This window comes from Salvelinus namaycush, chromosome 11 (genome assembly GCF_016432855.1).
Source record: "Salvelinus namaycush isolate Seneca chromosome 11, SaNama_1.0, whole genome shotgun sequence".
Classification (NCBI taxonomy): Eukaryota; Metazoa; Chordata; class Actinopteri; order Salmoniformes; family Salmonidae; genus Salvelinus; species Salvelinus namaycush.
The window spans coordinates 23,792,402-23,805,113 of record NC_052317.1 but is presented as its reverse complement, the minus strand read 5'-3'; the positions used below and the strand labels follow the sequence as shown (position 1 = coordinate 23,805,113).

The 12,712-nt window shown below is 41.4% G+C and overlaps 1 protein-coding gene across 1 annotated transcript; it reads right to left on the bottom strand.

The window, feature by feature from the left end:
* LOC120055933 (presequence protease, mitochondrial-like) lies at positions 1-12,205 on the bottom strand. Its single transcript, XM_039003996.1, has 27 exons — positions 12,159-12,205; positions 11,811-11,916; positions 11,447-11,553; positions 11,060-11,211; positions 10,803-10,917; positions 10,610-10,706; positions 10,291-10,451; positions 9,926-10,052; positions 9,530-9,618; positions 9,203-9,331; positions 8,940-9,053; positions 8,753-8,849; positions 7,437-7,571; positions 7,022-7,160; positions 6,822-6,938; positions 6,411-6,540; positions 4,862-4,982; positions 4,677-4,753; positions 4,312-4,477; positions 4,035-4,135; positions 3,808-3,928; positions 3,186-3,242; positions 2,813-2,925; positions 2,495-2,617; positions 1,467-1,612; positions 930-1,032; positions 1-727 (listed from the first exon to the last, which is right to left on the bottom strand). Exons 1-27 carry the CDS (start codon positions 12,203-12,205, stop codon positions 634-636), a joined length of 3,084 nt encoding a protein of 1,027 aa, XP_038859924.1. The 3' UTR covers positions 1-633.
* Between the last annotated feature and the right edge of the window lie 507 nt (positions 12,206-12,712).

The window sequence follows — 12,712 nt, the reverse complement described above, 5'->3', positions numbered from 1 at the left end:
AGCACAAGGTGCACCTATGCAATTATCATGCTGTTTAATCAGCTTCTTGATATGCCACAGCTGTCAGGTGGATGGATTATCTTGGCAAAGGAGAAATGCTCTCTAACCGGGAAGTAAGCACATTTTTTGAGATAAATTTGTTTTTTTATGTGCATGGAAAATGTCTGGGATCTTTTATTTCTGCTCATGAAACATGGGACCAACACTTTAAATGTTGTGTTTATATTTTTGTTCAGTATTCATTATATGTACCCTATGGAAATACAGTATTTCAATAGACAGAAGCCATCTTTGTACATACTTGCATACATTTAGAAGCCAGAGTTGAGTCTGTCTAGAAAGTACACTAATAAATGAAATGTATGTTGTCATAATTGTATATTATGAATATGGTATCGAGGTGAGGCGTAATTTTATCTATCAGAGCATCTGTTCTCTGTTGTGCGCATTCCATTTTTGCCCAAAAACCAAATAGACTTTCTGGTTAATTCAATACAATTCAAGTTATATTATTACTGGACACAGTCCAGTTATTCAGGACAATCAAGTAACATTGATGTTCACCATCTTATGACACAGTGCCTCTGAAGTCGCTTAATTGGAAAATACAAAAGTGGATAATTCCATGTCTGGTTATTTTACCACCCATGAGGGGTCTTTCTTGATGGTGTCATTCTCAGGGCCCAGAATAGCAACTCCACATGTCCTTTGTCCAATGCCAAGGTACCTGTGTAAAACATAAATCCAAAATATTAAATGGCCATTCTCTGCATATAACATTTCATTCAGTCCAATAATATGGCTTACCTAGGTACAACTTCGAAAAAGACTAATTCTTGGTAAACTGTAGTTGGAGCACTCAAAAAACAGGTTCATATCTGTATTACAAATTCAACACTTGAAATGATATTCAACCAAAACTACAATACCTGCCAGCCACATCGACAATGTTCTTGTCTGTGACAGCAAAGAGTCTCTCTCTGTGGGCCTGTTTCAGCTCATCTGTGATTCCACTCAGGAATCGGCCCATACCTGCAACACGGTGGTGTGATGTGTCAAGACATGGATTGACAGTCGGTCTATTTCATCTCTTTGTTTTGGTCCATTTATAACATGTCATTTAGAAGTCTCCAATGAAATGTATGTCTTTGTAGACACTGTAAATGTGTCCAGTGCTGTCCTCATGTACAGTAAAAGTTAACAGGACATAAACGAACAGCATGTTAAATGTCAGGTAGAGGTTTAGAGCTTGGACAACTCCAGGAGAGATAAGGAAGGGCCCATCTTTTGTCAGCTGTAGTATTTGTCATCCAGTGGGGTTTCTGTTCAGTATGGAAGGCTCTGAGTGAGTCCCAAATGGGACCTTATTCCCTACATAGTGCACTACTTTAAACCAGGGCCCATAGGGCTACTCATAGGTCTCTGGTCAAAAGTAGTGCACCAAATAGGGAATATGGGTGCTCTACCTTTATCGGAGGGGGCGACGGGGGAGTCCACGGCTGAGAACATGGACAGCTTGGCCTCATTGATGTCCTGCTGGGTAAACTGTCCTGATATGGCCCAGTCCACACCCTTACGGAACGCTGACAGAGTCTGCACCGTGTTGGGGTCTCTGAAATAAACACAGGGACATACAAATTAAATATGAGAAGTTATCTAATGCATTCAAATTTTACATTCATTTTAATTAAATAACTCCCCTTAATGTACTCTGAACATTTTGATAGGTTCTGACTTCTAAACGTGAAATATGAAATGCAGAACGTTTTCGTTCTGTCAGAACATGTTATTGTTTGACATCGGGTATCCTATGGAAAGGAGAAGGGCCTGGTTTCAGTTGTTGGGTTGTAATTTGAAATACTTGCTACATCAGAAGTTAATGGTTATCTGTAGGAGGAATGTATATGGTGGGTCAATAAAGGTTGGATATGAGTCAGGGGCTTGGAATGTTACTGAGGAAGGGAAAGGCAATCACATGGTTGTCGTCACTGATAAGGGTGGATAGCTGTGGATTAGTGAGGAATGGGGGCTGACGTCAGGTCAGGTCACATGAAGGGAGAAGGAACAGTTTATTACCCACATCACTTAACTTCCTGCCTAGCAATGAAGATGTAATGTTTAGAGAAAAGGAGAAGACTCCACCTAAAGTGGGGTATATATACATGCACATGTGGGAAAATGTATTTGTCTGTTCAGCTCTCTGACCCATTGGGTGAATAAACTTGGTTTTAGCTTTTCCTAGTTGTCCGTTAGGTACTAAATAAACAGAGTAAAAACTAACAATTTCATGACTCTAAGATAAAAAAAAATGCATTCAAAATAGTTCCGATGTTTCGTGATTGCATGTATTATTTTCCATTTCCTGAAAAGTTCCAGTTTTGGAGATTTTCTTTCGACAGTGACTCTGTAATTTTTTATCTGGTTAACAACTGTTAAAACCTGTTTGAGTACAATATAATCCTGTCTTATTACAGTACATTAATACACTACACACCTGTATGAATAGAAGGTGAATAGTCCTCCTCCCATCCTGGCCCCTCCACCGTAGGCCCCACCCTTTTCTCTGATCTCTCCATGCAGGTACTTAGACGTCATCATCCGGGCCAGGATATTCAGGCTGAGGGAGAGAGGGGGCAGAGCATGGGAAAGTTTTCCAGAAACTCTGGTTGAAGGATTCTGGATTTTGTGCATTTTCTAAAGTAACCAGAGTTTTGGAACCCTAGTAAATGTAAACATGGATCTGAGAGGGTTTGGAAAGATATGGAACATGAACTACTAGGGCGATAGCTTGACACAGTATTAAGACAGTCACCTGGCACAGTCCTCATGGGTGAAGGGCACGGTGCGGATACACTCGCTGACAAAGTTGATTGGGAAGGGCATTGGGAAAAATGTCTTCATCTGGCAGGGCTTGAAGTTGGGCTCCTGTGTGGGGATGATCAAACACACTCACATTAGCTCAATGGTAGAATATGGAGGTCAGAGACCAATGAAAGTAAGATCAAACTAATGTTCAGGGGCTGTATGGATCAAGCGTCTGAGAGTAGGAGTGCTGATCTAGGATCAGGTCCCCTGTCCACGATGCAATCTTATTCATTGTGATCTAAAAGGCAAATTCCTATTGAGATGCTCTATATAGTACATACGGCCCCGGGGCCTAGTTTAAAAGCGGAGGCGATACGCACAGCGACAAGTTTTCTACTTGGGCCAGATCCAGGGGGTGCCAGTGGGTCAAGAGGTCTCTGTTAGGATCAAAAGAAAAGTGAATGAAAAATCCTGTCAACTCACAGTGAAATACAGGCTTCGTCCCAAATGCGACCCTATTCTCTACACAGCGCGCTTCGTTTGACCAGATTCCTATGGGCTCTGGTCAAATGTCACATGAAATGATGCTGGAGAGACGGAGCAGGTACGGGGAGTAAAACATTTAATAAATAACAGACATGGAACGAGACAGGAACAGCATCAGCAAACGAGTAACATAAACAAAAAACAATGCAGAAGCAGGGAACAGAACTGGGGAACTGACACATATAGGGGAGGTAATAACAGGTGATGAGTGAGTCCAGGTGAGTCCAATGTCGCTGATGCGCGTGACGAGGGAAGGCAGGTGTGCGTAATGGAAGTGAATGCAGGGCAGCCTGGCGCCCTCAAGCGCCGGGGGGGGAAGAGCGGGAGCAGACGTGACACAAAAATAGCGCACTATGTAGGGAATTGGGTGCTACTTGGGAGAAACCCACAGTACTCATTTCAATTGGTTATAGTGCAGTCTCAGTACAGTACCAAGATAGTGTGACAAATTCATACCTCAGTGATATTGGACTGGACTGGTTTGCGATCCTTCTTATTGGAAGCAACGTTACACATTAAGTTATCCAACTGTCCAGCGGCATTAGACATCTTCTGCGGTGTTGCGTTAACCGCACATCTGTCCGAAGAAGTTGTAAAACACTTTACGTAAAGTCAACATAGAGAAATCATAGTAAAATCTTAACCTTTGATAAGTAACTGTCACGTGTAAAGACTTTACCCACCTCATGTTCAGTGGGTTGAGAATGTGTCTCTTGATTCTAGGAAGTGTCCGTAGAACTTGGGTGAGGTCTGGCATCTCTGCGACCCTCTTCATAAACTTGACCTGATATTCAAAATACACAAGATACGTGAGATTTCTTTCATTTGAGGGTACAGAAGTGCATTATATTCTCATTCAGAGGGTACAATACCAGTGTCCTTCGTCATTAGAGCTTTTTCTTCGCTTGTAGACCCTCAGGTTACATGGTCTGACTTCACCACAGTCCTCCCCCCTCTCACCTGCTCCATCCCTCCGAAGGTCTCCTGTAGTTCTCCTGTTGGGGTAAGGTTGCGAGCTGCCCGTGTCATGGCATACATGTGACCAGAATTAGAGATCCCATTGGCCAGTTCCTGAGCCGACATCATGACCAGCACACGCAGACGCTCCTCGTCATCAAAGTGCGGGCTGTGGGTCAAGGTTCAAGGGTCAGAGCAGAGAGGAACAAGGGCTCAAATAATATCAATCAAATGACTTATTAGAAAACAATGGACATGTGGATTATTAGTGATAGATGGATTATTTACAGTTTGATAATTATCTGATAAGAACATATAACCATGTATTACTGTTCCATGGCATTATTCTAATGGACATGTGAGCCTACCTGTTGAATATGTCACTCCACAGGTGAAACATATCAGGAAGATTCCTCTCCAGGCATGAAGATGAAAGGAGAACTCCCTGTGAATCAGAGGTGATTGAGAATGCTCTTTCTTGTAGCTAATTGCATTGCGTACTTGTGTAGGGTATAAACTAGGCTTTATGGTGACTGACTAGCTGGGGACTGACCTGTTCATACATATCCATGTTAGAGTAGTCAGGGTTGACTGATGTGGAGATGGACATGCCTCCTGTTTTCAGCTCCATCTGCTGGTCCTGCTGCCTGTAGTCCAGCCCTCCACAGCCCATCCTGAAATAACACACCTTCTCAATTATCATATGTCTCATTTTACAGCCACACATGGTTGATGATATTACTAGGTTAACTAGCTTGTCCTGCGTTGCATATAATCAATGCGGTGCCTGTTAATTTATCATCGAATCACAGCCTACTTCAACTTTGCCAAACGGGGATGATTTAACAAAAGCGCATTTGCGAAAAAAAAAGCACATTCGTTGCACAAATGTACCTAACCATAAACATCAATGCCTTTCTTAAAATCAATACACAGAAGTATATTTTTTTAAACCTGCATATTTCATTAAAATAAATGCATGTTAGCAGGCAATATTAACTAGAGAAATTGTGTCACTTCTCTTGCGTTCAGTACAAGCAGAGTCATGGTATATGCAACAGTTTGGGCCGCCTGGCTCGTTGCAAACTGTGTTTCTTCCTAACAAAGACCGGAATTAATTTGCCAGAATTGTACATAATTATGACATAAATTTGAAGGTTGTACAATGTAACAGCAATATTTAGACTTAGGGTTGCAACCCGTTCGATAATATACGGAATGGTTCCGTATTTCACTGAAAGAATAAACATTTTGTTATCGAAATGATAGTTTCCGGATTCGACCATATTAATGACCAAAGGCTCATATTTCTGTGTGTTATTATGTTATAATTAAGTCTATGATTTGATATTTGATAGAGCAGTCTGACTGAGCGATGGTAGGCAGCAGCAGGCTCATAAGCATTCATTCAAACAGCACTTTCATGCATTTGCCAGCAGCTCTTAGCAATGCTTGATGCACAGCACTGTTTATGATTTCAAGCCTATCAACTCCCGAGATTAGGCTGGCAATACAAAAGTGCTTATAAGAACATCCAATAGTCAATGGTATATGAAATACAAATGGTAGTGAGAGAAAGTCGACGCGTCATAATTCCTATATCTACAATCTAAAACTTCTTAACTGGGAATATTGAACCACCAGCTTTCATATGTTCTCATGTTCTGAGCAAGGAACTTAAAATGTTGATTAATGTGCACTGTCCCTGTAAAAATAAATTCAACGTTAGCTTTTTTACATGGCACATATTGCACTTTTACGTTCTTCTCCAACACTGTGTTTTTGCATTATTTAAACCAAATTGAGCATGTTTCATTATTTATTTGAGACTAAATAGATTTTATTTATGTATTATATTAAGTTAAAATGAAAGGGTTAATTGTTAATTCAGTATTGTTGTAATTGTCATTATTGCAAATATATATAAAAATCGTCCGATTAATCAGTATCGGATTTTTTTGGTACAGCAATAATCGGTATTGGCGTTGAAAAATCATAATCGGTCGACATCTACCTTCAACACATGTATATGAAACCACACGAGCTAAGCCTTCTGGACAATACACAAATGATCTTTCATATCATATTGGTTCTGGACTCACTTGGTGATGACACTGCAGAAGAGGGGAACGTATAGTTTGAGGTCCTCAGGGAGGCTGTTGAGACTACACATAGCTCTGAAGTAGACCATGCCATTGGTGGGCTGCTCACAGTACTGTACTGGCACTCCTCCTAGTGGGGTGAAGAGAGTAGAACAGGACAAATGTCAAAGGTAGGCTAAACCATGAGACAAATGACCTGATTGTCCTAACGTTGAACTTCAAGGACTGATTCTCCAGGGAGCTACAGAGTTTATACATCAACACGTATCCATAGTACCGTGCATGTTGTTTTAAATGAGGGGTTTAGTCTATCAAAACAGACAGACTGGGTGGACTAGAGTGTAATCTCAGAACCCAGAGTAACTAGAGTGTAGCGTCAGCATGTATCCATTAATACAGTAAGTACTGTACCTGCAGTGCCCATCTCCACACGTGTGACTGCTATCGTTGGCTCAATATCAGATACGTTCAGGGCAGGGAGACATGAAGCATCCTGGGTCTTGCTCTGAATGGATAGCAGCTCAAGACCTGAATTGAAAACACAGAATATTTTGTTTTTCATAATGAAGTCAATGAGTCTCTCTATTCTCCTTTACAGACGTAGAACTGACCTTTCTCATAGATGTCTTTCTTGTCACTCTCAGACAGAGCCTGTATCTTCTTCTGGAGTTTCTCCTCCTCTGCTTTGACCTGTTTCTCCAGGTACGCCTCATCAGGACTCATAGACAGAGTCAGTCTGTGAGTATTATCCTGCACGGGCACAAACATGACACTCATGACATGACATGACCACAACACTAAATAATGTAAATGACATTATTACACTGATGACGTCATGTTCTGCTTTCAACAACACCATGGTCTATGACCCCTGCACGATGACTTCTCAACTTTCTTGATTAGACTGCTGTAGCTCCTGTATGGATTTGTTTTGTTGAATTTCCTGTTACATACGTAATTCAGATTTAGATGCTGTTTATACTGAAACTTAAAACTCAACTTATTTTCTCCTGTCTGGTTACTCACCTTGAAGTAGTGCACGACTTTCTCCTGGAGGAAGTGAGGGTTGTCCTTCAAGGCCTGTCTGAACTGGGTCACACTGTCGCAGATCTTCAGCAGCTGAACCGGGTCGCCATCATGGTTCCAACAGGAAGCTATGTACTGTTAGCAGAGAGACAACATACAGGGTGAAACATGGTTACACTGTACACAAGAGCTGCCCAGGTGTGTGTGTGTGTGTGTCCATCGTGGTCCCAGCAGGAAGTTATGTATGGCAGAGACAAGTAAGCATGAGTTGACCCACACAAAACACCAAAATAGTTAGAGAGGTGCTGACTAACGGAATACTAAGCTTACCAGAGGTCATACTGTATACAGGAGTGTTCCCAGGACAACCACTATGGTTATGTGTACATTCTTGAGTCTGTCTTTATATACAGTGAGCTCCAAAAGCATTGGGACAGTGATACATTTTTGGTTGTTTTGTCTCTGTATTCCAGCACTTTGGATTTGAAATGATACAATTTGTGCATCTAACTTTCCAACTCATAATTATTCACGATTCATTCAGGATTATCCATAACATTGGTAGCATCCACATTAATGTAGAAGTGTTTAGAAACATATTCTATTCATATTTACAATTAAAGTGACTCCAAAATGACATTGGGCACCAAATAATCTGAAACACAACCAAAAGAAACAGCAAATGCATCCAAACAAATTTGTAGTCACACGCTTGATGTAGTCATTGCGTGCTATGAATATGGGACCAAATAATTAACTTTTACTGCATCTCAGTGCTAGAGGCATCATTACATGCCCTGGTTCGATTCCAGGCTGTATCACAACCGGCCCGTGATTGGGAGTCACATAGGGTGGCACACAATTGGCCCAGCGTCGTCCGGTTTAGGCCGTCATCGTAAATAAAAATGTGTTCTTAACTGACTTGCCTAGTTACATAAAAGGTTAAATAAAAGTACATTTGACCTAATACTTTTGGTCCGCAAAAAAATGGGGGACTATGTACAAAAAGTCCTGTAATTTCGAAACAGTTAACTCGATATTGATGAAAATACCCTTAAATTAAAGGTGACAGTCTGCACTTTAACCTCATAGTCATTGTATTATTTCAAATCCAAAGTGCTGGAGAACAGAACCAAAACAACAAATAATGTGTCACTGTCCAAATACTTTAGGAGCTCACTGTACAATGTAATTCCCTGCACATTTAATCTCTGTTTAGGGTCAACATGTGTGTGTTTAGGGACTTGTCAAGGACTTGTTCATGGTTAAAGCACAGGGGAGGCACTAGTCATGCTGTGGCCCTGTACCGTACTCACCGAGGCCAGAGACAGGCCGAAGCTGGTAGACTGATGTTTCATCTGGATCTCAATCTTATGAAGCAGGGCCTCTATCCTCTCCTCCTCAAATCCATTACTGGACCATTAGGAGGGAAGTACAGTTAGATGAAACGGCATTATTGTGATGACAAAAGTTACAAGAAACATTAGCAGCAAGTGCACTTACGCAATGATCTCATCAAAGGTTTGGATGATGATTTGCTTGACTTTCTCGATATCTTCTTCAGCCATTCCTTGTAAGCCAATACTGAACGATGCCTCTTTGGTGCTCCCATCATATCTGAAAAATATACACCGGTAAATTAAGTATATACTGTTCCACTTAAAAGGCAAACACTTTAAACAACATTTCTTACATTGCTCCCCAGCATACTATGACAATGTTGTTCTCATGTAACAAGTTCTAAAACGCCTCCCACTTGAACCTACCCTACGACAGAAGAGAAGTCTGTTCCTATCTTGGGTTCTATAAGGGCCTTGTAGAAGGGAGCGTTGGGTCCAGAAATCATCAGAGAAGACATCAGACTCAGGGTGAAGCCCTCAAATGTATCTGTGATACTGCAGAGAGAAGAACACATGAATGACACCACTACATTATCACTTACTGATTTCAAGCTAAATGACCAAAATGCATATGGAAATCACAGTATGCACCAATTGAGGTTACAGTCGCTTTAAAACTGACTAATGTATACTATCCCAGACACAATTTTAGAGAAACAACTGTTAGTGTTGCAGTAGATCAGCATTACATACTCTCCAAGCAGGTAGCTCATACACAGTGTGTTCTGTTTGGCTGCATCAGGAGCCATAGCATCGGGAGTGCAGGTCACATGGTCCTCTCTCTGTGGACAAATCAATTAGAATTACAAGAATTATAAAAGCTTTATTGTCCACACAATGTGGAAATTTATATTTGGCTTCACACATTAAAAAAAGACATCAAAACATTATCAAACAGCACCTTATCATCAAGATCATTCAAATAAGCAATTACAGTGAAATGTATTCAAACTTCCAAACCATAGACCTTGCCAAAGTTGCTCAAGTTGAGAGAATAGATTTGGAAAATCTAGGAGCTGATAATGAATTAACTAATATCTGACAGCTGGTACTGACTGAGCTACAATGATACTAAATGGGAAGACTCACGGGCCTGTCCCAGTGGACTTGGTTAGGGACAGCAGTGTCAGGCTCAGTGCGTTCAAACTTGGACAGAGCCTCCTCATGGATCTGTTTCAGGTGCTGCTCTAAGGGCATGTCCCCGTAGGTAAAGAACCTGAGGAGCAGAAAAGGGAAACCCTGTTACTGCCAAGGCCCAACAGAGTTGTGTGACAAGACACAGTGCGACTGTACCGAGTATTTAATATTGGGGTGTGTGACAGTGTGTTGTGCCGTGCATTGCTAAGTGGTAATGTGTGACAGTGTACTGTACAGGTCATGGTGTATCACAATGTACTTTACAGTGTGTTGCTAGTATGGAGCAGTAGCTAGTGTGGCAACATGTTAGACTGTACCTTGCGTTGCTGGGGTGGTAGTGTGTGGCGTGGAAGTGCTTGAGTTGCTCCCAGGAGAGGTCAGGGATGGCCAGAGGTTCCCCTCCAGACACCACACCATATGTGTGGTCAGGATACAGCTTGTTCTGGAGGTGCTGGGCATACACTTGCTCATTGTCTGACTGAAATCACAAACAGAGAGGAATTGTAAGACTCCAATATGACATTCATTTGGCCATCTCCTGAGCAAATGATTCTGTAATTAACATAGCCTAATTCTCACAAATTAATCACAAATACAATTAAATATCTATTAATAGTTTGGAAAGAAATAACTCACAAAAGCACCCTTCATTTCATTGAAGACAACTCCTTTGAAGACCAAAGGGGAGGTAGGATCTGTAGGGTTTTCATTCTCCAGTCTCCATCCCTCCTGCCTTTAATGAAACCCATTGAGGACAAGGGTGTGAATGGCAGACTTCTGATGTCACTGATTCTGATTAAAGAGGCATCTATTTAAACATCACACTTACCGAAAATCTAGTTCCCCCAGACAAGGGAAAAACACTGCATCCAGATACACAGATAGGAGATTCTGGAAGTCTTTCCCGTTTTGTGTGGAGAATGGATACATGGTGAAATCACTGGCTGTGAATGAAAAACAATGATTTTAGACACCATTCTCTCTCACACACACACACACACACACACACACACACACACACACACACACACACACACACACACACACACACACACACACACACACACACACACACACACACACAACCTGTGAATGCATTCATGAAGGTGGAGAGTGATCTGTTGAGCATCTTGAAGAAGGGGTCTCTGCAGGGGTACTTCTCTGAGCCACACAACACTGTGTGTTCCAGGATGTGTGGAACCCCTGTGTTGTCCATCGGGGTCGTCCTGAGCTGAACACTGCAAAGGTGTTAGGACAAGAGAAGGAAACACTGTCATTACAAAAAGCATTGTCTTAAAATAAGTATTTTGTTATTAAACTAAACATTTATTTTGATCTCATCTTTTCCACCAGCCCGCTCTCTCTCTGTCACGGTAGCAATTGAGCCTGGGGACAAGGTTACATTTGACATAATCCAAATTACATTTGACCTAATCCAAATAAAGCACAATCCCACAAATGTGGGATTATTACCTAAAGAGATTGTTTTTGTCATCTCTAGCTGCGTGTAGATACTGGGCACCTGTGTTGTCATGGGTCAGTTTGACAGCTGTAAGGAACAGGTCAGGAACATCAGCCACCTGCAGAAATACAGGAAGATAATATCACATTTTATCTTTACCTTACGCTAACCCTTGACTAAAACTACGTGAAGATGATCAGAATCAGGGTGATCTTTTTGTTGTGGATTGGTGTTTTCCAATCCTAGGGTCCCAAAGGGATGCACATTTTTGTTTTTGCGTTTGATTAGTTGAATCAGGTGTTTTAGTGCTAGGGCAAAACAGGACCATGACTGAGAAACACTGTTGTGAATAATGTGATGACTTGGTCATTTCACCTCCTTGACTGTGAAGCCATGGATCTTCTGTCCTGCCTGATACTGCAATGCCCTCTCTGTTGCTGGGGTGCTCCTGAACCTCCATGATGGATTATGCCCCTGGAAACTGGATTTGACAAGAAAGAGACCATTGCTGGCTTGCATCAGCAGTTGCATCACGTTATACATTTGTTTAGATGTCTTTCTAGACAGCAGAACACAGAGCAAGAATACAGCTGTACAGGTTTACCTACGTGTAAGGAAAGCATCGATATACTTGACACGACTGAAGGAAAGGTGTTTTAATATAACGTTACAGTATTTAACTGGCTAGCTGACAGGCTAGCTAGCTAACGTTACATTACTCACCTTAGAAATCGAAGTTTCTGGAGAACTGTTTTACTCTGCCTAAACATTATTTCCTTAATTTAGCGACAATAAATATAATGGGTATTTATCCGTACACATGCATATCAGAATACTACGCTCGGGAACAGCTCTACTATTAAAAAATTATAATCACGTTTTGGTTAGTTACACATCCATGTCCTCTAATGCCGACGATACTGTTGTAGCTAGTTGACACACTGAAATTGAAGTGGACAATGTCAACGTTGCGTCAGCTGCGCAATGACAGACAAACAAGTACATGTATTGACCCAAGTCACTCATTGATATTAGTATGCGTGGGTTCATGTTGTTTATAGATCTACATAAATTGCGGCTTGCTATTTAGAGTTGATGGACTAAACTTTCAGTGTTGTACAACTTATCTTTCTATTGGCTAAATAGGTAAGAACATTCGATATGATTGGGTAAACGTGGTACGACGACGGTTACAACGCCATGACGTCCGGAAGTTTTCGGGCAACACCAAATATTTTTTACAACTAACCCTGGCAACACGTGGTTCGGGTCGTAGC

Excerpts from the sequence above, each read along its gene's own strand:
- LOC120055933 (XM_039003996.1), bottom strand. The coding sequence starts at position 12,205 with ATGTTTAGGCAGAGTAAAACAGTTCTCCAGAAACTTCGATTTCTAAG. Across the intron at positions 10,707-10,802 it reads CTGGGGGAACTAGATTTTCG|GCAGGAGGGATGGAGACTGG; the intron begins GTAAGTGTGATG and ends GTTTCATTAAAG. Across the intron at positions 10,452-10,609 it reads ATGAAATGAAGGGTGCTTTT|TCAGACAATGAGCAAGTGTA; the intron begins GTGAGTTATTTC and ends TTGTGATTTCAG.